This window comes from Baudoinia panamericana, assembly GCF_000338955.1.
Source record: "Baudoinia panamericana UAMH 10762 unplaced genomic scaffold BAUCOscaffold_7, whole genome shotgun sequence".
Lineage (NCBI taxonomy): Eukaryota > Fungi > Ascomycota > Dothideomycetes > Mycosphaerellales > Teratosphaeriaceae > Baudoinia > Baudoinia panamericana.
Genome location: NW_006911263.1, coordinates 135,700 through 160,324, shown reverse-complemented (window position 1 = coordinate 160,324; position 24,625 = coordinate 135,700). Strand labels below are relative to the sequence as shown.

The following is a 24,625-nucleotide window of genomic DNA, read 5'->3' as shown; positions in this document are numbered from 1 at the left end:
TCTATGTAATATCAACATACTATCGACGTCAACTGGTGGCAGCCATGCCCGGCAACTTTCATGACGTCCCTCCATCGGTCATTGCATCGTGGCCGGCACCTCAGTACAACCACCCTGCAATTGAACGGAAATGGATGCCACAGTTTGGAGCCATATGGATTGCGGCATCAACGATCCTGGTTGCTGGCCGGCTCTATCTTCGAGCCACTCGTCACGCCGGCTCGCTAGGGCTAGATGATGCCCTCATCATTGTTGGCTGGCTGTTCGCTGTCGCCCTGACCGTGACCGCGTTCATTGATGCGGGTGATTATGGCTTGGGCCGGCATACATGGTGAGACGAACTGTGCGCGAACCTTCAGACAGAATAATGACCTAACACTCCGCTATCAGGGATGTTCGGTTGGAATGGTACAGTGGTGCAGCATTGATGGGCTTTATTGCGCAACTGTTCTTCCTCATCAGCACCTGTGCCACGAAATGCTCGGTCCTTCTGTTCTATCGCCGAATGGTGGACCAGTCGGGACGATGGATCTACGCCGTTTATGGGGCGCTCGCGTTTACCGTTTGCTACTTCATTGGTATCTTACTCGCATACTGCTTGATTTGCCAACCGCTCTCGGCATACTGGCTCTCGTACGACTTTAGGTACGACAAACCCTACAAGTGCATTAACGATGGCACGGCTTTGAGCATTTGCGTCGGAGTCTTCAGCGTCATAAGCGATCTGTACGCGGTGATCTTACCGTATGTGATTCTCCGCCGCTACGACCTGCATGCCTCAAGACGTCAAGAGATTGGTCTCAACATACTCTTCAGTTTGAGTCTCTCTGTTGCGGGAGCGGGCATTGCAAGGACGTACTACCTCTGGCAGATCAATCACACCTACGACACGAGCTGGGCTGGCTTTAATCTGTTCGCCTGGTCATTGGTGGAATGCCATTTAGCCATTCTCTGTGCCTGCGCTCCGCACCTGCGCGCATTCTTCCGACGGTACCTGAGCGATCCTATCAATCGCACCTTCCATCGGGCGAGCTATACTCGCAGTACAGGAGAGGGCACTAGGGGAACAGTATCAAGTAGGAAGCGCCAAAGCGAGATGCCTGCCGTGGAACACAAGCTGGCGTCGACCATCGAGGAACAGTCAACGCCAGATTCGTGGACAAACGGCAGAGTCAACGCCACGAAGCCGTTGTCTTACGACAAGCCCGATAAAGTGCATGCGAACATGGATGCTTTCTACGGGATGGAGCACCTTGAGCGAGCAGAGTCCAAGGAGCTGCATAACTCGTACACCTCTAATGCTACGAAGCATATTGCACGAAAACCAAGCCAGAGTTCACACATGTACGATTACCTGACCGAAGGTCTTCCACCGGATCCGCACCGAAGGCATGATATTGAGAACGCGGTGAGGCTTCCCCGAGCGCAGGAACGGTCTTACTCATACTGACAGCCATCGCAGCACTCATGGCTGAATGATCGGTAATCTCTGCCGCCAAAAGTGGCTCTTGTAACAAAAGAAGTCTGTACATCACCCAATATTGTACAATCATCCGAGAACCTGATTCATCGCTGCATGCGCCAGCTCCACGCCTAAGAACGTTGCGGCGTTTGCAGGCACAGCTCTAGCCATCGCGGGTCCAAACCCGGGAAAGAACGCTCGAACACCGCCTTTACCGTAGAGCTCTCGTACTGTGCCCATGATGCTGAGGTTGCCTTCTGCGGATTGCAACCGGCTCTTGACTGTGTCGACCGGGAAAACAGGGATCCACATTGCGACACCTGCGGCACCACCAGCCGCGCAAACGGCTGTCAAGCTCAGTTTGCCGGGCTTGCCGTCTGCGTCTTTGGGTGTTAGTCGACGCTTAATGATTTCGTATGTCGCGAAGTATGCTGCTGAGCCTGGTCCGTCTCGCGCCAGCGTCATCAGGGAGCCTTTGTAGACGGAACGAATGCCGCCTTCTTTGTAGAGTTGTCGGACAACGTCCACTCCGCCGTTGTAGCGTGGTTTCTCGCCGGGCGCTAATTGCTTCTGCCCCTGTATTTGTAGGATAATCTTCACACGCTCGAAGGGCGCAGTGATGAGAGTCATGGGAATGGCGGAGAAGAAGCCTGCTGCCGAGACTTGCGCGACCGAGTACTGGCCATCCTTGACTTCGCTGACGGATTCGACGAGCTGCTTGCCCACGCCGTAACCCCAAAAGCTCACAGCGAACATGGGAGTCACACCCACCAGTGGCGCTGATACACCGGCATAGAGTCCGCGTACAGGTCCCTCACGTGCAATCGTCTTCCTCACCACGTCCATCGCCCCTGTGTACACCCCCTTCTCCGCCGTCTGTAACCGCACTTTGACCAGATCGAATGGATGTCCTACGACCACGGCGAATACACCACCCACGCCGCCTGCCACAAGGTCTCGTAAGCTCGAGAACGACTTTTTGGCGACGACGGCGACATCCTTGGCGACTTCTTCGGCGGAAGGCAGCTTCTCTGTGACGGAAGACGAGGAGGACATGCTGGGCTAAGCTAGCGGAGCTTTGTAGCTTCTGAAGGCTAGAGACTGAAGGTGGTGGCTGCGGTTATTGTGCCATGGCCTTGTAGATGACCATATGGGCGATAGTACGCCAGAGGGATACGGTGCGTGCAAGGCCCAGCCAGACTTTGCCAAATTGCAATGCTTGGAAGGTTTGGAGGCTTGGAAGGCAGACGATCGGATGTGCAGAGCCTCGGCTTGTCGGCCCAATGGCGAGAGCCGTGGTTCGGCAGAGTAAAGCATGTGAACTACTTCAACAACAATCACCGACCATACTATCTTCCTTGCATCTACGGCATGGTCGAGCATGGTGGACACAGCTCTTTGACATTTGCGAGATATCGTCTAAACTATGCAACCAGCTCGACACCATGCAACCATGGCAATGGACTTTGGAAACATCACTCGCAGAGATCTCAGGCTGGAGATGCGGCAAAGGACTTCATCTCGTACTATGAAGGAGCGCTCGCAAGACATGCCCTGGCATTATCACTATCGGCTGTGATCAAATGCAATGACCGTTTCCTGGCTTCCAGTGCAGCTTCGTGACAAACACATGCGCCGTTTCAGTAACTGCACGAGTGAGCTCGAAGCATGAAGGCTTTCTTCGTTCTCATCGCCGTCTTCGCGGCTCAGAACATGCCATAGCACTTGTGACTGGATAGATATAGTCTTGAGCGATACAACTATTGTAATAAGGTTCGCTAACCATCTTGTAGTAATGCTGTTGCGCACACACGTTTCGTCTCCTAATTCAAGAACTTTATATCCAACATTCACATTCATGCAGCTTCACATTCGCAGGGGTTTCACTATCACGTGATTGATCTCTATTTGCCACAATTAGGGGCTTTGCTTTCGTGCCGCTTGTAGACTCGATTCAGATCTTTCAGGCGCAATGATCAGCACTGGCAAGATGAGCAAAAGGAAACGTCTGGACGATGAGACGCCAACTGATCACTTCTTGGCGGACGAAAAGCGATACTATCTCTACGACTACCGCAGTACTAGAGACCTGAAGCGGTTCATCGAGCAGCGAACCGGCCGGCCGGTCGAGGAAGGCCAAGAGAAGCATGTCTATGCGGAAACGCTGGTCAACTTGGACAATGCATGGCGCTTTCGATTCTTTGACCTGCCTCCAGAGATCCGCAACAACGTATGTTACCATCTCCTAACCCTGAGGCCCGCTCGTCGCGGCAATCGACAAGCGCGGCTCGCCTGTTACCCAGCCGTTCTGCGCATTAACTCCCAGGCTCACACAGAGGCACAAGCTTTGCTATACGCCAACAATGTACTGAGCGTTGTAATTCTCGCAGGGTACTATGAGACACAAAACAGACGTTATAGTTCGATCACACAAAACCTGTTTAAGGTGTCATTCCCTGAGATCGGCGCACCGTCGATTCTGCTTCACAACAACCCAACAGACAACATCAACGTCCGATGGCCGATGTTCGTGCAGAGGTCAGAGCCCGTTACGAACACAATCAAATTCATTATTGAACGATCGCCGCCTACGAACAAGCCGCGAGTATCGCATGATTATGTTGGCCTCAACCACATTATCCACTCGCTCACGTGCGGACAGCACGGTCTTACCTCTGCAAAGCAGATACGGCTTATAGTCAAACCTTTGCCATCAATGAAGAAGTGGGAAGGCAGGGCGCTGTCGGTCCTTTACCCACTTACGTGCTGCAAGCGGCCAAACGCGCTTGAGCCTATCGAAGGTCTTCCTGAGGACCTCGCATCGAACCTGCGTCAAGCCGCTGCGAGTGCCCCGCTAGCGAACGATCGCTGGAAGGTCGTTCACGAAATAGAACGGATGGGCCGTAAGGCTACAAGGCTCCTGAACCGTGGCAAAGGCGACAAGCTGCCAGAGGACATGCTCGATACCCTGAAGCGCTGCGTCACAGCTGCGGATAGACGCCTTGACCTCAACGGCGTCTTCATCGACGCCGACTTCTACAATGATTGCGATGATGTTTGGGCGACAATGAAGGCGTCAATGAACGAGCTATTGATCAAGGCGGCGGAGGCACTGCTTGCGAACGGCAGAAAGGCGAAGACCGAGCGGCGTGGGAGGTGAAGGGCGACTTTAAGTCTCGCTGAGGAAGAAAGCCCGGCTGCTGATGGCAAGAAAGCAAGAGCGTCCTTGACGACCAAAAAGTGCTTGAAGTTTTGCCAGCCCCTCGGATTCTGCTTAGCCTGCACTATTGTAACCTGCATTAATGACATACAACGAGTGGGATTATCCAAGGCTGCGGCTGCAGGCACTCATTCCTCAATGCAAATATTGAGGATCGTGGAATGGTTATATATGTTCTAACGGCTCGCATGAGTGGCATGTCTGTTCTATAGGCATTTTTGGACGTTGTAGGTATCATCACAACACCCATGCCGCATCAGCTGACCGGAGATTCCGTTCTTAGAACGTTGCGCAATGTTTATAGCTGAATATTGTAGGATGTTTCTTTATGTACCGTGACCTTGCTGTCTGAGCTGGTGGTCATACGTGCCAGCGAAATAGCAAACTGTCCCGTCACGTGCCGTTTCGTACCTTCATCGAGCCATGATCGCCCCCACGGGCCTTGCATTGCACAGGCAGTGTGCATGCATCGAACCGCTCAATCTGCCAATCACACTGTATCAGCCAACGACTCGCCGACTCTGAAGATCGTACCAGCCGCAGTCAGCTATCGCGCCTCAAAACAGATAATGGCCCCAAGCGCTCCATGTCCACAATGTCGGTACCGATCGACCTGCTCCTCCGCGCCATTTGTGGTTATCATGATAGGCCACAGGAGTTGCGCTACTATTTCCAGGAGGACGTTTACAGAGGTCTAACAACCACGCTTCGCAGCCTTGCCTCAGCCCGATGCAAGCCTTAGAGATTTCGGTCAATATCACAAGGCTCCACACACTCCATCTCTCCTCGTACTCTCTCTGCCTTGCAACGCGATCTGTACACATTTGAGATGGGTACCGTCTTCATCGCACAATGTCGACTCACGACCCTCACGTTTATCGTTTCCTCCTTTCCAGCGTACTGGCCCAACAATGCTACTACCCAGACGGTGTGACACAGGCGCCTGACGTCCGGTGCAATTCCTCCGCGATGAACTCGCCATGCTGCGGTGCTAACGCATGGTGCATGTCTAATGGTCTCTGTTACGGCAATGGCGTAGTGTCCCGCGGAAGCTGTACAGACAAGAACTGGGGTCCTGACTGCGCTCAGTACTGCCATGCCTTCAACAACAACCCGTCGGGTGGCTGGCCCATGATGTCGTGCGACTCTCTGACTGGGCAATGAGTCTACGGCCTCAACAACACGGCCTGTAATCAGCCGTCGGAGGTCTTCACGATGACCGACGCGAACGATTTCATCTTGCGCTCAAGCCAGGTACAGAATCTGGAAGCTGGGGTCCCAGCTGCCATGCTCTTCACACCTAAGACTAATTTGTCGGCTGCGGTGAATGTTTCGACGAGCACGAACGGCTCCTCGTCAAGTAACACGACGGCGTCTTGCGCCAGTAACTCAACGTCGGCTGCCGGGATCTTCACGGTTGGCGATGTTGTGGGAGCCGCTGTTGGTGCGGGTGCGCCTTTACTCCTGGCACTGATTGGCGCCATCTTCGTTATCCTGTCTCAGCAGCGTAAGCTGAAACGGCAGGGCGTTAGGGAGACCGCTCCACCAGAGAACAATGCATCACAGTACAGTCAGGCTCCTGCTGCATACGCTGAGCCTGTACAACGCAGCCAATGGGCGCCGCGATTACAAGACCAGGCTCCCTTCTACTCGCCACAGGGTTACGGCCAAGCTTCGTATCAGGACAAATCCGGCGGTTACCATGAGCTGACGAACGCGGCGAGTGTGAATGAGATGCCCAACGACAGGCCGAGAATGGAGCTGGATGGGCACCAGATCAAATAAGCTATGGTTCTCTTCCTAGCCAGTGTCAGGGCGGAAACTGCGCGGTGAGTATGATCTTCTTTACTGCTTATATCAGCCTTCAGCGCACGGGAAGGTGAAAGGACAGGCGAAACTTAATGTTAGCAACCACACGACAGAAACAGATACGAAATGCCTCGAAGTCACCTCTCGCGACGTCGAAAATACCAGCCAACGTACATGTACCTCGCACCACTAGTAAGTCGAACGTACTGCACCATTAATATACGTCCAACCGTCTCGGGGAACAGTATGCTGCAGGATTATCCGGAGCAGCATCGCGCGTTGCGGCAATCCTACGCCAAGCGTTCTGGAAGCTGAACGGAACATCTCTTCCGGTTATCCACTCTCTACTCACGCAGTGCACGAAGTGGTCGTGTGACATCTTGTTTCGAGTGTATGCTATCCACCCCAGGCTGCGAACTGAATTGTGGTCTTTAGACATCAACGTCTGCTCCTCTTCAACAAGCCCTCCAATTCACCCGGCCTTCTCTCTTCCTTTACCCCATAACGAGCGGCCCCTGCGCTAAAAGGCGCCAGTGAACGTGCTAACCACGCGGGAGTGACAGGGATGTGTTACCTTTCGGTGGGAATGGCTGCGCTCGAGAACTCCACCATCTGCAGCCAGCTCGGCAATACTACCTTCTCATTCAAGCATCCCATTCCTATCTTGTCCCTCGTTAATCGTCCGGTCTTATCTCTTCTCTTTCGTCTCTTTCTAACTCAGTATCGATCATATGAAGAGGAACTGGATCACCAAAACACGTACACTAGTGGAACGGTTCGAACAGCACTCGTTGTCATAGCACAAAACCGTTGTCGAAGTGTCAATCAGCCGCTCGTTTATACTACGTCGGAGAGAGCAGAGGCGATTCAAGAAAGTGCATCAGTAGACGAAGGTCGATTGTCACATCTTCAAGTGCCCGAACAGCTTCCTACCAACCAACCCAGGCTCACAGCAAGCCTCGAATTGAGCACGACACAGGCCTTGGCCTCACACTTGTTACCCACACGCACATCCACAAATTCGATAACGACATCTCAGGATGGGTCTCCTAGAATCCCTCCGGGCTAAATACGAACTCTACCGCCTCGAACAACGCTACACCCGCCGCGAAAAGCGGACAACCTTCATCTCCGGCGCCCAATACGTCGACGGCGAGTATGTTTACAACGTCGTTTCGCCCACCAGCTCGAAGTCATCGAGCAGCTTTGGCAGTTTGGGCGGCAGCAGCGGGAAGTTTGGAGGCTCGATCGTGAAGGTGACGGAGGTGCTTGGTGGGAAGAGGGGGAGTAAGGTTTGGTGAGGTTTCGCAAGTCGGAGGAACGGGGTCATTGATGATGCATGAGGGCTGGATGAAGCTTCGTTTGCGAATGAAGGTCTGACTTGAGCTGTTGAAGCTCGAGGGTATACGATGTGACTGCGTGTATAGCTCTAGTGGGTGGGAAAGCCATCGAGTGCATATCTTTGCCTGACGGCGTGGCAGTGGCGCGGATGTTTGCGTTTTGACTACACTGTGCGTTCAAGCGACTGATGTTCTGCATCTTGGTGTACGTAGAGATGATCAATTCACACTCATGAGGAACCACACAAGACGTGAAAAGAATGGCGGAAGAGCGCTACAGTCGAATGTGCAGATGTGAAGAATGGTACATGCGAAGAAGCCAACTCACCCTAAACACATCATCATCCCCGCACTACATTCTCCGTCCGCTCCTCCTCCACCTCCTCCTCCTCGCTACGCGCAGCCTCTTGCCCGCCACTCGCAGCCTCTTCCTCACCCTCCGCACTCAACACACCTGCCTCACCCGCATCCACAGCAGCGTCTACTTGCACCTCTCCACCCACCTCCTCCCTCTTCTTCAGAACCTCCGCCCCAAACTTCTCCACTCGCTTCCTCCGCCCCGCCCATACCTCATGCAGCCTCCCCACCGCAACCTCCACAAACGTCTCCCTCCCCGCCACTCCCTCCCCCTTCAATCCGTCCCTCAACCTTGCCAACAACATCGCATGCACGACCCGGAAACTTTCAGCAAGATGCTTGATTGCATTCGTCTTCCGTCCCAAATCATTCGTCGGATCTGCTGGGTCCTGCAAACACAGCAAGTACGGCTGCAACGGTTTCGGCGCGCTCATGGCCCACTGTCCCGCGCGGACTGGATCGTTGCGGCGGTGAGCCGCACGGATACGTTCTTGCACTGTGGCTTGGTAGGTGGCATCGTGGTGTTTGAGGAAGGTTTTGCCGACGGGGGTGACGGTTAGGCCGCGGGAGATGTAGTTGTGTCGGGCGTAAAAGTTCAGGAAGTGCAAGAGTTGCTGTGCGGGTGTTTGCGGTGGCGGGTTGGCGGAAGAGCGGCGTTTGAGCGCCGCCACAAGCATAACGAGCAGCCCGTACGAGCCGATACCGCCGTCGTAGACGTTGACTAACCCGCGCGTGCCGAGCATCGCCCGGCTGAGCAGGAAAAGGTCGCGGAGATGCGGCAGCTCGGCGAGGTAGCGGCGCGTGTGGGTCTGCTGGTTGGTGGTGGACGGTGCGCTGACGATTTGGACGATTATGCCCGTTTTGCAATGGGTAGCGGTGATGATGGGGAATTTGCTGTGGCGGACAGTAACGGCCGTCCAGTTGTTGTGGTCTTGTCGGAGACGCCGGGCGAGCATTGCCAGCAGCGAGTAGAGCTTGCCGTAGCTGCGATCTTCGTCTGCCTGCGAGGCGTCATAGATGCGTATATCGAGATCCGAGGTTGGGAGAGACAGTCCGGTTGTTTCAGAGCCGAATAGCTCGGCTTTGATGTCCAATCCGGGCCGGTTGGCATGTTTACGAAGGAAGGTTAGGAGGTAGTCCGCGACGAAGCCTCTGGCGGCCGTCTCAGCAGCCGTCGGTCTGGCCCAGGCTGCAAAGTGGGTTAGCTCTTCAGTGAGTATGTCCATGGCTTCTCTGCTTGCTTCTGGACCATTAACTCTTGACAGAGCTTTCTCTTCGAGGACCGCCCATGGTGCTGGCATCGGTTCTTTTGACGGATCCACAGCGCTTGCCCTCGGCCTAATGGCGAGTCCAGTGTAGTCTAGATTGCGCCGTGCTTGCTCAATCTCATCCTCTGACAAGTTTCCGAGCTCGTGACTGGCCGAAAATTTGTGCACAGTTTCAGCAATGGTGTGCATGTGAGCTCGATCAAACGGTGGCAATCGTCGCCTTCCATCACGCGTCTGGGGTAAACCAGATACAATCGTCGGTGCGGTCGACACCTCGTCCGCGGGGGTCTCCGAAGGTGACGAGACATGCTCTCGATGTACATTCTCTGCTCTGTTGTGTTTCCGACCGAAAGGCGAAGCAGACAGGGAAGGCTCTGCCCTTGACGTTGGGCGAAGTGAGCGGACTCCAAAACGCTTCTCCCGTGCTCGAGACCTCTTCACGCCCGTTGCCGGCGCAAATGTGGCGGCGTCGTCCTCAACATCACCGGGGCTGTCGAACTGGTGAGAGCTCTCCTCGTTCTGCGTCTGCCTCAGGTCACGTTCAAAGATGGCTTGGCGAGTAGCGAGGTCGAAATGCTGGGTCGACACACTTCTTGTCGACAGACCGCCGCGTCCTGGCGATGTCTTGCCATCTCGTACATTGTCGCCGGTATTGAGCCGCTCGCTTATGGTGTGATAGTCGGTATAAGCGCCATGCGCAGCCCTCGAGAACTCCTGCTCCGTCTCCGCTGGCCTCCGAAGTCTTGTCTCCGTGCAGAAGGCAGAAGAGAGGGCACATGCGACATTGTAGGCATTGTGGGCTCTGCACGACCGTCGCACAGCCAGGCGAGAGGTTTGCATGAGCGGCAGGCGCTTCCAATGCCACTCACCTGTTCATATCAATGTCGAAGAGGTTGCGGGCGTTCAATTCGAACGGAAACACCCGCACGCTAGCAAGTCATGGCTTTCACTTCGCCATTGGCCACTCAAACACCTACCACATCGTCTGTCGTGGAGAGTCGCCACTACACCTTTAAGGAGGCCCCATCATGTCCTCACCAAGAGCGCTAACAGCGCTCGCGCGTGCACGTCCAGCGACTTCGCTCCTCCAGACCGCCGCCCGCACATCCTTCGCCTCCCAGCACGCCTTCTCCACCACCGCCGCTCGACCAGTATCCGGCACCGGTGCGCCACCCCAGAACTTCCGCCTGCCTCGGCCGGACCGCTGGAATGAGAACAAGCAGAGCATCTGGGATCAAGCGGGCCAGTACTTCCTCCTCACCGAGATGCTGAGAGGGATGTACGTGGTACTGGAGCAGTTCTTCCGGCCTCCGTACGTCCCGCCTACACTACCAGCAACGCTCCTAGCAATGGTCCACTGACGAAGAACGCTTGTGATATAGTTACACGATCTACTACCCCTTCGAAAAAGGTCCCATCTCCCCCCGCTTCCGCGGCGAGCACGCCCTGCGCCGCTACCCTACAGGCGAAGAACGCTGCATCGCGTGCAAACTCTGCGAAGCCATCTGTCCCGCCCAAGCCATTACCATCGAAGCCGAAGAACGCGAGGACGGCTCCCGTCGCACAACGCGTTACGATCTCGACATGACCAAGTGCATCTACTGCGGTCTCTGCCAGGAAAGTTGTCCCGTGGATGCGATTGTGGAGGGACCGAATGCCGAGTATGCGATGGAGACGCGGGAGGAGTTGTTGTATAACAAGGAGAAGTTGTTGGCGAATGGGGATAAGTGGGAGCCGGAGTTGGCGGCGGTGGCGAGGGCGGATGCGCCGTACAGATAGCGAGGAAGCGGTGTGTTTTACTGGGTTTGTGGGGAGCATGGGAATGGCGTTTGGCATGTGTACGCAAGACTGTCTAGAAGTGTGCACAAGCCGAACATAGTTATGACATCCGTTGCACAGGGCCTTCGTGGCGACGTTCGGTTCGATCTGCTTACAAGGTGTTCTCGGTAGACTTTGGTAGGCCGCGACTGATGCTTTGAAGAGCACAATGCAACAAGCCTTCTGTTGCGCCATAGACGCGCGATAGGTGGGCTATGTTGATGCTCTATTCTATACTTGTGCGCAAGCTCTTGCTCAAAGCACATTCGCCATCCACTCGTGTATACTATCCCCCCGGTCTTTCGCCGGGAAACTCCACGCTCAAACCCATTTCTCTGACGGGCGGGATTGCTACAGAGTCTCACAACCTTGACTCCGGGACACCGCCATCAACGACAGCGATCGCCCCGACGTTTCCGCTATCGCTCTGCCCGTTCAGCAACGCCACTGCGGAGATGACGTCGGCGGGTTCAAGTAGATGCCACTGCGCCAGCGTCTGCTTGTTCGATGCGCCGACCGTCACGGCGAAGACGTGGTCGCGGTTTAGCTTCGATGCGTTCAGGGAACGGAACATATCTGCGTTAACAAAAGTGGTCAGCTCACAGGTCGCGTGAAGTGCAGGTGATTGAGCGTACCTTCATCCGTAAAGTCATCACCCAGACACAACACAAAGTCTGGCATATGATGCGTCGCCGACCCATAAGCCTTGACCAATTTCTTCGCAATCTCCCCCTTGTTCACAAACCTCGGTCTCACCTCCAAATTCGCCTTCCCCGTCATAACCTCCACATCATACGTCTTCGCCACCGTCTGCTCCAAATTCTTCTGGCACTCACGCACCATGACCTTAGCATTCTCCTGCTCCGCGCGGCGGTAATGCCACGTCAAGGCGATTTTCTTTCGCTCAACAAACGCGCCGGGAGTCTTGCTGGTGTAGTATTCGAATACTTCTAGCACCTTCGACTGCCAGCTCATGTCGAAAGTCTCGGTCAGGTTCTCCCAGTTGGCGGTGTTAGGGTGGCGCATGAAGCTGCCGTGTTCGGCGGAGAGGCCGAGCTCGGGTATGTGGCCCATCCACTCGTCGAGGAAGGCCTGGTCGCGGCCGGAGATGATCCAGACGGCGTTGTTGGGGTCGGAGGCGAGGGCTTTGAGGGTGCGGATGACGCGGTCGGAGGGGATGGCTGCTTGTGGGTCTTTCACGATTGGGGTGAGGGTGCCGTCGTAGTCGAACATGAAGAGGCGCCGAGAGGAGTTGCGGTATTGCTGGAGGAGTTTGGCGCGATCGAGGAGTGGTGTGGCGGAGGATTGATCGAAGGAGGAGAGATTGGTGAGAAGGCGCTTGAGGTAGTTGGAAGTCCAAGCCTGCACGGTATTACGCGTGACTTGGTTGTACAGCTGGGCGTGAGCAACGCGCTTTTCTTCGTCTGTCATAGTGAGGGCGATGTTGATGGCGTCCGCTGTGCCGCTAAGGTCCCATGGGTTGATGTGGAGTGCGTCACCGAGGCTTCCGGCGGTGCCTGAGAACTCGGAGATGATGAGTGGACCGTGATTGTCACGCTGGCATACTACGTATTCGAGCGCGGTAGTGTTCATACCATCACGAACGCTCGTGATCAAACCTAAATCGGCAATGCGTAGCAGCGCGAAGTACTCCTCCTTCGGAAGATACTGCGGGTAGTGCTGAACTGGCGTGAAGCTGAGCGAGCCGTATTCGCCGTTGATCCGAGAAACGAGGTCAGAAATCTTGTTCGCCGTCTTGTCGATCCCATCTGATTGGTCTTCGATACTAGTTGGACTTGTGACTTGGATCAGCACTACCTTGTCGCGCATCGCTGGATGTCTCTCGAGGAAAATCTCAAATGCTTGCAGCTTCTGCGCGACGCCTCTGACAGAGTCTAGGCGGTCGCGACCAACTATGATCAGCTTGCCGGCATACAACTCCTTCAGCGCCTTCACTTTCTTCTCAACCTCTGGTGACTCGAACGCTGACAGCAGTGCAGAGCCCGCGTTGATGCCAATCGGAAAGACGTCCACAGCAATATGCGTGCCGAAGGCGTCAACGCCAGCGGAGGACGAGTCGAAGCCTAGTATACGGGTACAGCACGAAGAGAAGTGGCGTGAGTATGCGTAGGCCTGGAAACCGATCATGTTGGCGCCGAGCATGCCTTCGAGCACCTCCTTTCTCCGCGTCAGGCAGCGGTAGTACTCGCTACTGGGGAATGGGACGTGCAAGAAGAAGCCCACGTATATTGTGGACACTCTCTGGCGGAGCATGTTTGGCAGGAGCAACAGATGGTAGTCGTGCACTAGGACGATATCGCCCGGCTTGAACACGCTCATGATGGCGTCCGCGAATGCCGTGTTCAAGCGGTAGTAGTCTGCCCAGGCCTTGCGAAGTGCGCGACCATCTGCGGGTTCGTTTGTCTTGTAGTGAAACAGTGTGAAGAGCTCATGTTCGGCGTACCGTCTCCATTGTTGCTGGTTCTTCAGCGTGAAGACCTCGTCATCATCTACGGAATCAGGCAGCCAAACCGGACACACTCGACCGCCGTGGTCACGCTCAAGCTGCACCTCCAAGCGCCTACGCTCCTCTGGAGGAATGCGAAGCTCCGTGGGCTCCTGCTGATCTTTTGGTGAGTGCTTCGTGTCAAGCGGGATGGGTGCCGACGCTTTGTTGATCGGATGCGCGTGGAGTGATGAGTTTGCCACACCATTCGACATCGCACTGTTCTTGGGTGGCGCGAGGTTAATTTCACCTGTCCAGCCGACGAGAGTGTGATTCCATGGTGACTCGGTCGAGGCAAGGTAGGAGAACGAATCGAACAATGCAGAAGTACCTCTCCGAGAGTGGAGCTCCCATTCGGCACCGGGTGCATAGGCGATCTTGTATGGTACACAGAACGTCGCACTAATAATGTGGCCACTGAGGTTCAGGCCGGGATGGGTGCTTCTGGGGTCGACATCGGCAAGGTCGGGATACTGGGCGCGAGTGGAATCACTCATGCTACGGAGCAGGTCGTCGCCCGATCCGCCATCGGGTGGCCCCTCGGGCCTCTGGCCCTCACCTGGGCCATCCTTCGGGTTCGTCACGTTGGAGTTCCATTGCGGGCCACTCGTGCCTGCGGAAGCATCGAACGCCGGTAACGACTCGCTGAAGTCCTTTGAGAAGGGGTTCTGGTCGATGTAGGCGGCATCGGTGATGCCGGGCGTGACTGGTATGCTTGTGTTAGCCTCGTTGTGGGCAGGGTTCATTGTCGTTTGCCGCTGCGGCTGTGGCCGCTCTTCCTTGGACATGATTGCCCTGGTGCCTGAGAATGACGGTTAGCCTCTCGTCAACAAGAGCAACAAGTCTCACATCCAGATAGAGCAGAAATGGCAGCCAGGCAGACAGCAACGGACGGCCAACGGGTGTGTAAGGATATTGTGGGTTATGTTGAGAACGGCGAAGCGTGAAACTTGACTTTTGCGTTTGGGACATGTGCGGATGAGGAAGGCACTCACGAAGGTTCCAAGCAGATCGTCCAATAGGAGCTTGGGAGCTCTTGCCGTGTTTGCTGATGGGCAAGTCAGCCAACAATGGAAGTTCACGAACTCTCTCCGAACGGCAGCTCCACAGAACGACTACTCTTCGAGCCGTTCGCAAACACGAAGACCCTGCTGCCTCTCCAGCAGGACTGCCAGCTTCGTCCCGCGAAATTTCAAGGCACGTGGAACGATCAGCGTCACACTGACTTCAATGCAGACCAAGTTCGTAGCCATCGGCACGGCGCGCTTCTTCCGTCAAGCCTTCCGGCGCATATGCAACGGTCTTCACATATAATTCCGACAACTGACCTGAACTCTAGGTCTTAGGAAGGCCCTACGAGGCATTGAGCCGAACGAGTAGGAGCTTGATGGCCTGATCGCGATACCGAAAAGCATCTACGTTCATGGCAACATCCTCCGCCCCTCCGGGTAGATGTGTGTGTTCAGATTGTTTGCAATCGATCCCCTGTGTCGTAAAGGGTAACAAACTGCCCGTCGCGAGATCTTGCGGTTATGCTGCAAGGCTTCTCGGTCAATAGGGCCATCAGCCGCTCAACTTTGAGATCAAGGCATCTGAACTTAGAAGTCAACGGGTGGACCAGTGCTCAAAAGTAGAATGCATTCATTTCGAGTCGAGTCGCACAGCATCATGGTGGGGTTCGGACCAGTTGCCCCGCAGTCTCCCACACGCAGAATTGACTTCCAAACAAACTGGTGAAACGCAAGCTCAAGCAGAGTTTTGCTGATACCATTAACAACATTGCCCAATCTACGCTGCCAAAGACAATCCACGGCGCGCAGACATGGCGGACGAGGCGCCCACCGGTAAGTGACATGAGCGAGCCTGTTCTCGAACAGCTACTGACTTTACCTGCCAGACTACTCCCTCGCGAACCCGGACACGTGGGCACTTACCAGAAGTAGCATTGACCGAGTCACTTTCGCTGACATGAAAATAGCTTGACGAAGTACAAGACTGCAGCGCAGATCTCACAGAAAGTGCTCGATGAGGTCCGCAAATGGTGCGTTGAGGGCGCCAAGATCCTCGAGATTTGCCAAAAAGGCGACAAACTGCTCAACGATGAAGTGGCCAAAGTTTACAAGGGCAAGAAAGTCTCGAAAGGCGTAGGCCACCCATGCACGGTATCGCCAAGCACATATGTCACGCCATACACGCCTTTGGTGTCAGACGCTGAGGAGGCGGGCACGGAACTAAAGGGAGCTGAGGTGGTAAAGATACAGCTAGGCGCACAAATAGACGGCCTCGGCGCCATCGTGTGCGATACTGTGATTGTGGGTGCGGGCGCAGAAGTCACTGGGCGTGCGGCAGACTTGATGCTCGCAACACATTATGCGAATGAGCTCCTACTGAGAATGATGATGCCGCCTGGACTGTTAGCTACTGGCACGGAGGAAGAGAAGAAGAAGGCGCAAGCGATAAAGCCATACAGCCAGTCAAAGATCACGTCATTGCTGGAGAAGCTCGTGAAAAGCTACAATTGCAACCTGGTGGAGAACACGACTTGCTGGCTGTTTGGCCGCAACGAGATTGAAGACAAGAAGAAGATCATCCTCGCGCCGAGCGAAGGCATGAAGGGTGAGGGGCTTGCAGAAGTCGGCGAGGTCTGGGGTGTCGAGATGGGTGTCGCTCTAGGGAGCGGCAAGGTGAAGACTCTGCCGAATCGGCCCACACTGCACCGCCGGACAACAACCACGTACGGCCTGAAACGACCGAGTTCGAGAGCGACGCTATCAGAGATCCAGAAGAGGTTCGGCACCTTCCCGTTCAGCTTACGGCAGCTTGACGATGAGAGAGCGGGTAAGGTTGGTATCGTTGAATGTGTTCGAGGTGGCGTTGTACGGCAGTACGAAGTCATCGGTTCTTCAGATGGTGAGCCTGTTAGCAGGTTGTTCACAACCGTAGCAATCACCAAGAACGGCGTCCAGCGATTAGCAGCCCCACCACAACCGAACCTCGATCAATATAAGTCGGACAAGAAGATCACCGATGAGGAGATACTGAAGATTCTCGAAACGACACTGGCCAAGCCGCCGAGCGATAAGAAGAAGAACAAGAAGAAGAAGAAGAAGCCGGCTAAAAAGGCAGCAGCTCAGAAGCCGGACGAGGAGGAAGATGATGAGGACGACGACGACGACGACGACGATGAGGATGACGACTAAGGCTATGCTGGCAGTCTGCGCAGGTTGGCTTCGACCCCCCGCCATTGCTCAGTTGACGTGCCACTCAGGCTCCGAAATGGCACCGGCACAGGCTTAATCGCGAGCGCCATATGAGCATGGCTTCGACGCAGCTGTAGAAGTCGTGCGGCAAGCACGTCTAGAATGCTGTATCAAAGCTGAAGTTCTTCGATAGTGCCATAGAGCCGAAAGCATACCAGCTCGTCGGAAAAAGGGGCAGTTGTTGCCTGTTCAGACAGGCACGAATTACAGCTCCCAAAAGCATTTCAAGAGCATTGCCGTTCCTCGATAGCATGACGTTGACAGATGCGAGCGTGGATCATAGTTATATCAAAAGCATTACCACTGCTGCCTTGTTGTGGCGGACGGTTCAATAAGATAGGGTGGTTGCGCGTCTTGGCGTTTGGCGCACCTTTCATCACGCTTCCTACACTCTTCTCACTGACGCGCATTGTGTTTTGTTTCATCCGAACATTTCGCGCTTGTACTCTAGCGAAACGTTTGTGTTCGAAACAGCATCGCCCTGGGTGTGTAATGCTCTACATAATGTGACGGAGTCATGTGCTAACGAAATCATGCAGCGGCGCTCTGCTCCCCTCGATGCCTGGCCGAGACTCTACGGAAACGCCGCGACTTCGACGGAACGTACCTGAAGCCGAACAGACGAGACAAGGCCATCAAGTCAAGGACGTGCACATGGAGAAGACGAAGGGCAAGCCAGCCATGGGTCAGTGGGTTGAGCCTCCCGTCGCGACGCGGCCATCGTACCAGGACCACAACGGCGCGCCTTATGGCGTTGTGGAGCACATGCAACCCTTGGGCGAGGTACCGTCTGCGAAGGTGAAGGGTAGGGTCAGGTCTGAGGCACCACGGAAGTCGGTCATGGGGCGAAGCTCTGCCGCAGTGAGTGCAGACGGTCAGGCCACGCCGGAAGGCACTCCGGTACCACAGACCGCAACGACCGTTCCACCGGACGTACCAGCGGTGCCAGCGGTCGTTATAGACGATGTGAGAGATGCAGAGTACGCGCCTATGGCTAAGAAGAAGGAGACTTCGACAGCCACGCCACCCACGCAACGACGTAAGCGGAGGAAGGAGATCACTCCCGCCAACATCCGTGTTGGAGACAAACTTCCAAGTGGCGCGACGCGAAAGTACGATGCAGCAAAGTTGAAGTCTGTGGTAGACTCTGCCATTGCTCGCGCTGTGGAGGCAAACAAGCCTGACTTAGCTGCGGCCGTGCAGAGAATTTGGGAGGTCAGCCTGAACAACATGCACCTCACTAATCTACTCGAGGTCATTCTCACACAAACAGCGACTCCGGAACAGACCAATGAGTTCCAAGAGTACGTGAAACAGGCCAAGGATCAGCTCAGAATAGAGAAGAATCAGAAGCGCAAAGAGGAAAAGCAGGCTCGGAAGCAGCCGGCTGCTGGAGGCGCAAACGGCGCGCAAGCAGCGCCCCTGCGTTCACCACCAAAGCTCACATCGCCCAAAGTCACATCCACGCCAGCTACAATGCAAGCTACTGACGCACCTTCGACTGCCATTCCATCTACTGAACAACCACCTGAAGCATCCAAATCAAAGCTGTCCCTGAAGTTGAAAGGTCCGGCAAAAGACTCCAAAGACCGTCGACGATCTGTCACAATGGACCACTCGCCGACACATGGTCGTACTCGACCCAAGAGCGAAGAATCTGAGCTCACCGACCTGACATCCGAACCCGAGCCTGACCACCCTGCCGCCGAAGCATCAAAGGGCCGCTCGTCACGCTCAAACGGCATCCCAAGCAAAAACCACGCTGCCGAACGAGGCACGCTAGCTGCACCAGACCGCAAACAACTCAAGCGCTCATCTGCCGAAGCGGACATAAATGATGAAGAACGTGAGCGGACAATCGCCGCAAAGAAGCAGAAGCTGAACCAATCCATCACTCGCGACGTACCCTATGAGGAAAGCGACGTGCGGCAAGCATCGAAGCCACAGCAGAGTCAAACTCGTGCCACGCGTGCAAATGGCGGCTCGTTGGTGCCACCGTCTGTCTCTCGCCCGCCGAACGGCAGCCCGGCTCGCAGCCTCAGAGGCAGTCGACAACCATCCGCAGAACCAGACTCGCCGCTGTCGGATCTCTCACCGCCGTCATCAAGACTGAGCACGCCGCCAGTCTTGAAAGTGCCACCGAAACCGCCTGGGAAGAGGGCCAAGACAAAGACATCGTAAGTTCCTACCCTTCTCATCACCTACAGATGGCACAAACTGTCCGCAAACCAAATGTTGGGCAAGTCTGCACTCATTGTCCGAGGCGGAAAGTGTTTGCTTATGGAGTGCCTTGTGCCTCGCTCTGTGCAACTTCTTCGCTCGCGTGCGGGGTTTGAGTCCAACGAACCTACCATCTCACGGAATGATGAGGCGAGCACTAAACGCTGACACTGTCCACAGACCCGAGAAGAAGCAGTCGACAGGCTATGGTGGGTTGTCAGGCGCAGGTGGCGCAGGAAGGGAAAGCCCAATCGGGGACGATGACAATGAAGAGGTAAGACAACGCGCTGCCTGCACGCTAAAATTCCCCGTTTTCCCGCTTCCACAACAATCTTCCCATCACAACATTACCAGCACCAGCACATTTTACGACATATGCATATCTCGCCCGAGAAACAATCATCCCCCATCGATTCTGTTACGATCATTTCGAAGAAGGAACAAGCACTGATCAGCGCCGAACAGCAATCCGAAAACAACGACTTTTGCGCTGCTTGTGGCGGCAGCGGCTACTTACTCTGCTGCGATGGCTGCGACCGTTCTTTCCACTTCACCTGCTTGGATCCGCCGCTCAACGAGGATGCGAGTGAATTAAACGAGCCGTGGTACTGCTTCGTTTGTGTGGCGAGGCGACCGGTCACTTCCGACACGAACGAGAAGCCCCAGCGGGGGCTGTTTGCGCCACTCCTCAGCGTTCTGAAGAAGCGCAACCCATCCAATTTTTCATTACCGGAGTCCATTAGGAACTACTACGATGCTGTACAGACTGGCAGGAACGGCGACTTTGTCGAGGCGGTCCACGCGAAGACGAGGTACGTCACGCCACTTAACTCAAAGCTTGTTGCGCTTGCTGACAGAAAGCGATAGAAACCGCGCTGGCTACGATGAACTGCCAGATTACTACAAGCTGAAGGATGGCAAAGGGAACACCGTGATCTGCTACAGCTGCGGAAAGACGTCGATGTCGCAAGGCCAACCGCCGCGGCAAATTATTTCATGCGACTACTGCGTCAACAACTGGCACCTCGACTGTCTTGACCCGCCGCTTGCCAATCCCCCAGCACGAAGCTGGGATGGCAAGAAGTTGCATGACTGGATGTGCCCATTGCACGCCGACCACGAGCTGCGCAACGTGCCGACTTCATTGCTTGCACCACGCCGGAGAGTGCACGTACGACGGCCGAGGAACGCCAAAGTGGTCGACACTTCGCTCAAGCGCGGCTTCAACAATCATGGCGTTGTCGATGTTGCCGAGGACGAGACTGACGACACTGATTCCGAGTTCTACGATGAGGATGCGCAAGAAGAAGGCGTCGTTTACCGCATGCCCGCCACCGGCATCAAGCTCGACTTCATTGACAAAGTCAAGAAGTAGGTATCGATGACACTCCATGTTTGAACTTACATTGACCATACATCATAGCAACCGCATCGAAGAGCTCGAAGAAGCGTTACGCATCGAACGGGAATACAAGCGCGCCCGTCTCACCGACGCTCCAAGCGCCCTCCACCAAGCCAACTTCCTCCGCCGTTCCTTCGCCGAGAAGCAAACCGCGCTCACCCTCGCGCAGTTCGCAAGCGCAAACAATGACCTCGAGCTGGGCAATGACCAAGTTGAGAATCTAGTCGTGGCGCTGATCGTAAGTTTGCCCAACCTCCCTACACTTACCACTAAGCCATGGTGACGTCAGCATGAAGCTAACCATTTTCGCCACCTTTACAGGCAGAAGCGCCCACGGAAGTCGTCGACGAGTACCGCGCGGCTGAAGATGCTGTCGCGGCTAAGGCCAAACAGTCTTCTGCTATACCACCTTCGCCCCCAAATTCTGACCAAACTGATCAGCTGTCTGCGGAGCAGCGGAAGGAGTTGTTGATGCTGCAGGAGCTGATCCGACGCAAACTCGAGAGCAGTAAGGCGTGAGAAGATCATCGCAGAGTACGAGTACATCCACTCGACGCTCGAGACGTCGGTAAGATGAGGCTTCCGTCGCTTCGTGGCCGTTTCAGAAGCGAAGCCGAGCGGGTTTCGCACAGCCAAGAAGATACCAAGGCATTGAAAGGGGCCACGCTGCCCACGCACGCAGACGCGCTAGGCTGTTTCGGAGCAAGGCTCCACATTGCGCATGCCACTTATACGGCTGGCTGATGAGCTGAGCGCTGAAGGACTCATCAGCACCCGCTAACTTATTATTGTTGGCGGCGTCTTGTTAGTTGGCAAGTTGGCCTGCAGCCTCCAGGTCGCTTGAGTAGCGCCGTTCACAACCCAGCATAGTGGCAGTTTCCGCGCAATACAGCGCCCATGCCCATTGTTCCGATACAGAGCTAGTGTAATAGTAACGGCAGCTTAAGCCGATTCATCCAACCAACGGAACTCACTCGCCGAACATCGTATATCTGCACTGTCTATACACCATCATACAGCAGCCAGCCCCGTCGGATCTAGCTATCTACAACCCCTGCCGTTCCTGCCTCTCCAGTACATTGTTCCTATGATTCCGATTGCGTAAGTGCACCTCAAACGCATCCACCACCTTGCCCGGTTCGGCCGTGTATAGCTTCCCGGGACAATCATTACACCGTATCCGCGGCATGTAGTGGATTTTGACCCCCGCGGGCGCGGAGGCTCCCGGGTCGAGCTGGGATTTTACGGTGGTGTTGTCGGAGATGTTGACGGTGTAGGGGCGCATGAGGGGCTCGAAGTCGGATTCGGGATGCCGATCGCGGAGGGTTTGGGTGGCTGTGTGCAGCCAGGGTGGGGGTGGGGGCTAGAGATCGATCGTTAGTTTGACAGTATATAAAAGAGCATATGAGAATAGAGGTAGTGAGGGATGTGACTTACAGGGGCCTCGTCTGCGGACGGCCAGTGATCTGTTTCTGTGCGGCCCAGCGCGTCATACTGCGGTTGTGTGATGCCACGTGTGGCAGAAGGACCGCGATGATGATGACCGTTCGGTTGGGGCGTGCCGCGTGTTTGTGGGACAGAGCGGGGTGTGTTTGTGGTGTTCGCGGCGCCACGGTTAGGTGTTGCCACTCGGAGACTGATGTTGGGAGGAGGCGGTTGGGAAGCGTACCCAGAAAGGGGATACTCTTTCGCGCGCTTCTTGGCCTGGTAGTCTTCCCACCATGCGCGGTACCTGGCTTTGCCGATCTTGAGCTTGACGATGAGTTGGTCTTCGTCCTCCAGAACGCTCTCGTCGCGTAGCATGCTACGCCGCGCTGTGCGAGGTTCTTGTGGTGCCAGAATTTGCGAGTCAGGGGTGGAAGAACGTGCGCCGTAGCCAGCCCGCATGGCGGCTTGCGCAGCAGTGGCAGCTCCACGCATTCCGCGCGTTCGTGTGGTGCCTGGATTGATAGCGGACGGCGCAGGCGACTCTGGTCCTGAGTCTTCGCTCTCGAGCTCCTCGGAGTCCACATCTACGTCGCCACGAGCGCCGGCTCGCCGGGCGCCCTTACCACTACGCCGTGCCTTTGGTATGCCAGTCGTCTCGAAAGTCTCCACGGAGCCAGGTATGACAGTGTGAACGATCAATGACCTCACCGTCCGTTGTCGGTCCTTCAGATCCGGAAGCGCTGGGCCGCCTCTCCGGTTGAGTTGCCGTTTTTGTGCTCTATGCTCGCGCATCATGCTGGTCTCGGTCCGCTCGAACTCGGCCTCACTCATCTCGTACATATACGGCGTCCAGTCCTTCTGCGTCTGCTGCGGTCGGAATGCACTGTGGATCGGATTTGGCAGGAAGCTGTCTCTGAGCTCGGTGTCTTCCACTATGCGACCATCGAAGCAGTGGTTGGTGAGGTACAAGCTCTTCGTGTACAGCTGGCTTTGCTCTCGAATAGTGTGCGCAATAGCAGTCATGAATTCGCCAGAGAGCGCGTTCTCCCACGCCATATGTCGCGCAAACTCTTCTGGAGAGTTGAGTGGATTGTTGATATCCCATTCGAACTGATCAACCAGCGTAATACGGCCAATGGTGATGTTGAGCTTGATCTGTATCCGCATCTCGTCGTCCTTGTGGTCATGATAGGGCCGTCCAGGGTCGAGCGCTCCATCTTCCACAGTAATATGGGGGTAGAAGTTTTGTATTTGGTCATGCATCTCGACCCTGACTTGCCGAGAGACTTCGGGCAAGGCTTCTGGTGGTACGCGCAGGTCCTCAAGCAAGTAGTCCGCAAACATCTCTGGCGAGATGAGCTTCTCGTGCAGGTTCCACGTAAATGTGTCGCGCAGCCGCAGCTTGTCCAGCTCGATGTCCAGTCGTAATGGTACTAGTTCTTCATGCTGCTCGGCTTGCTGCGCGCCGTCTTTCCGGGTGTAATACAGTTCGCGTGACCTCCGACCCTTCGGTGGACCACGATGCGTATTGTACACGATCTGACTCTTGCCGTCCGTAAGGCGGTTGCCGTAACCCATAAAGCCATAGCCGAAAACGGAACCGGGATTTTGTTGACGCGCTTGCCTGACTTCGGTGATGTAGAACTCCTTTTCTCTTTCCTTGTCCTTGATGAGGTCGCGAGACCATTGCTCTTGGTCGTTCATCGTTGCGCAGTAAAGCAGGTCACGTTGGACATAGCGATCAAGGAGCACCTCATCGTAGGTATGGACAGTGCCATCCTGGTCCGTCACCGTGGGCTTCGGCCGGCTGATGGGCAGCTGGGTACCATCCCGCGATCTTTTCCTGCTCAGCTGAGGGCCTTCTTGCACTATTGGTGCGCCATTGGGTACATTAGAAGTCGGCGCGTTAGCCTGCTGTGTGCCGGCGGTAGGCGCACCGGCGGCGGCCATGACCTCTCGCGCCTTTAGCTTGCCTTCCCAGATCGCGTCCTTGCCATCTGTATGTGATTGCGACTCGGTGGTAGTACTGTCTGCAGTATGCGCAGTCGGGGGTTGGGCGGTTCCGTTAGCGTGTGGTCGATGGGAAGCGGCGCTTGGCAGAGACATGGCGGGAGAGGGGAAGGTGGTGGCGGCGAGGAGTTGGATGATAGGCGCGCCCGTCGCCCACCATCAACCCAAAGCGTCTCCAACGCGCACAACTAGCACCACCGCAGGTCAGTACAATGCTCGCGCGAGTCTCGGCCATGCTTGCGAGTGCGGTGGAACGAGGCTCCCAGCCGCACGGCTACAGCCAGCCAGCCAGCAAGCAGAGAGGCGCGTGGAGCAGAGGGCAGTCAAAGTGCGCCTGGTCACCCAGCGACGCGGTGATATAGAGAGAGGGAGACATACCTGAGGGAGCGGAAAACCAGATTACGCGCGACCAATGCGGCGGTGTCAACACACTTCGCTGCGTCAGTCACTTTCTCCCGACTTGCCGCCGCCTGACCGCAGCGCAGCGACGAGAGCAAGGGCCGCCCCTTTCCACTTTCGGCCACG

At 55.6% G+C, this 24,625-nt stretch overlaps 12 protein-coding genes across 12 annotated transcripts; 8 read left to right on the top strand and 4 right to left on the bottom strand.

Moving 5' to 3' along the window:
* Positions 1 to 68: 68 nt before the first annotated feature.
* Positions 69 to 1,015, top strand: BAUCODRAFT_40492 (uncharacterized protein; the record flags this gene model as incomplete). Its single annotated transcript, XM_007678695.1, has 2 exons — positions 69 to 331; positions 391 to 1,015. Coding segments are annotated over 2 exons (888 nt in total), but the record flags the coding sequence as incomplete, so codon positions are not given.
* A 250-nt stretch (positions 1,016 to 1,265) lies between these two features.
* Positions 1,266 to 2,733, bottom strand: BAUCODRAFT_34333 (uncharacterized protein). The gene has a single exon (XM_007678574.1). The coding sequence runs from the start codon at positions 2,516 to 2,518 to the stop codon at positions 1,550 to 1,552; it is 969 nt and encodes a 322-aa protein (XP_007676764.1). The 5' UTR covers positions 2,519 to 2,733; the 3' UTR covers positions 1,266 to 1,549.
* Positions 2,734 to 2,805: 72 nt separating this feature from the next.
* Positions 2,806 to 3,269, top strand: BAUCODRAFT_34332 (uncharacterized protein). The gene has a single exon (XM_007678573.1). It carries the CDS (start codon positions 2,834 to 2,836, stop codon positions 3,083 to 3,085), a length of 252 nt encoding a protein of 83 aa, XP_007676763.1. The 5' UTR covers positions 2,806 to 2,833; the 3' UTR covers positions 3,086 to 3,269.
* An 85-nt stretch (positions 3,270 to 3,354) lies between these two features.
* On the top strand, positions 3,355 to 4,784 carry BAUCODRAFT_494788 (uncharacterized protein). The gene has a single exon (XM_007678861.1). The coding sequence runs from the start codon at positions 3,435 to 3,437 to the stop codon at positions 4,620 to 4,622; it is 1,188 nt and encodes a 395-aa protein (XP_007677051.1). The 5' UTR covers positions 3,355 to 3,434; the 3' UTR covers positions 4,623 to 4,784.
* Positions 4,785 to 5,701: 917 nt separating this feature from the next.
* Positions 5,702 to 6,746, top strand: BAUCODRAFT_494277 (uncharacterized protein). The gene has a single exon (XM_007678860.1). It carries the CDS (start codon positions 5,898 to 5,900, stop codon positions 6,465 to 6,467), a length of 570 nt encoding a protein of 189 aa, XP_007677050.1. The 5' UTR covers positions 5,702 to 5,897; the 3' UTR covers positions 6,468 to 6,746.
* Positions 6,747 to 7,531: 785 nt separating this feature from the next.
* BAUCODRAFT_43729 (uncharacterized protein) lies at positions 7,532 to 7,705 on the top strand (the record flags this gene model as incomplete). The annotated part of the gene is made up of 1 exon (XM_007678700.1): positions 7,532 to 7,705. A coding segment is annotated over one exon (174 nt), but the record flags the coding sequence as incomplete, so codon positions are not given.
* A 467-nt stretch (positions 7,706 to 8,172) lies between these two features.
* Positions 8,173 to 9,414, bottom strand: BAUCODRAFT_122885 (uncharacterized protein; the record flags this gene model as incomplete). Its single annotated transcript, XM_007678859.1, has 1 exon — positions 8,173 to 9,414. The coding sequence occupies one exon, from the start codon at positions 9,412 to 9,414 to the stop codon at positions 8,173 to 8,175; it is 1,242 nt and encodes a 413-aa protein (XP_007677049.1).
* Positions 9,415 to 10,484: 1,070 nt separating this feature from the next.
* BAUCODRAFT_71157 (uncharacterized protein) lies at positions 10,485 to 11,235 on the top strand (the record flags this gene model as incomplete). Its single annotated transcript, XM_007678764.1, has 2 exons — positions 10,485 to 10,768; positions 10,839 to 11,235. 2 exons carry the CDS (start codon positions 10,485 to 10,487, stop codon positions 11,233 to 11,235), a joined length of 681 nt encoding a protein of 226 aa, XP_007676954.1.
* Positions 11,236 to 11,635: 400 nt separating this feature from the next.
* Positions 11,636 to 14,568, bottom strand: BAUCODRAFT_71539 (glycosyltransferase family 20 protein; the record flags this gene model as incomplete). The annotated part of the gene is made up of 3 exons (XM_007678790.1): positions 11,636 to 11,850; positions 11,910 to 14,319; positions 14,365 to 14,568. The coding sequence occupies 3 exons, from the start codon at positions 14,566 to 14,568 to the stop codon at positions 11,636 to 11,638; spliced, it is 2,829 nt and encodes a 942-aa protein (XP_007676980.1).
* A 780-nt stretch (positions 14,569 to 15,348) lies between these two features.
* BAUCODRAFT_494247 (uncharacterized protein) lies at positions 15,349 to 17,142 on the top strand. Its single transcript, XM_007678858.1, has 3 exons — positions 15,349 to 15,624; positions 15,678 to 15,702; positions 15,759 to 17,142. Exons 1-3 carry the CDS (start codon positions 15,603 to 15,605, stop codon positions 16,978 to 16,980), a joined length of 1,269 nt encoding a protein of 422 aa, XP_007677048.1. The 5' UTR covers positions 15,349 to 15,602; the 3' UTR covers positions 16,981 to 17,142.
* On the top strand, positions 17,143 to 21,610 carry BAUCODRAFT_494698 (uncharacterized protein). Its single transcript, XM_007678857.1, has 8 exons — positions 17,143 to 17,525; positions 17,580 to 18,255; positions 18,328 to 19,217; positions 19,441 to 19,534; positions 19,726 to 20,072; positions 20,128 to 20,631; positions 20,684 to 20,900; positions 20,984 to 21,610. The coding sequence occupies exons 1-8, from the start codon at positions 17,305 to 17,307 to the stop codon at positions 21,179 to 21,181; spliced, it is 3,147 nt and encodes a 1,048-aa protein (XP_007677047.1). The 5' UTR covers positions 17,143 to 17,304; the 3' UTR covers positions 21,182 to 21,610.
* Positions 21,611 to 21,716: 106 nt separating this feature from the next.
* On the bottom strand, positions 21,717 to 23,995 carry BAUCODRAFT_58044 (uncharacterized protein; the record flags this gene model as incomplete). The annotated part of the gene is made up of 2 exons (XM_007678732.1): positions 21,717 to 22,025; positions 22,241 to 23,995. Coding segments are annotated over 2 exons (2,064 nt in total), but the record flags the coding sequence as incomplete, so codon positions are not given.
* Positions 23,996 to 24,625: the final 630 nt, after the last annotated feature.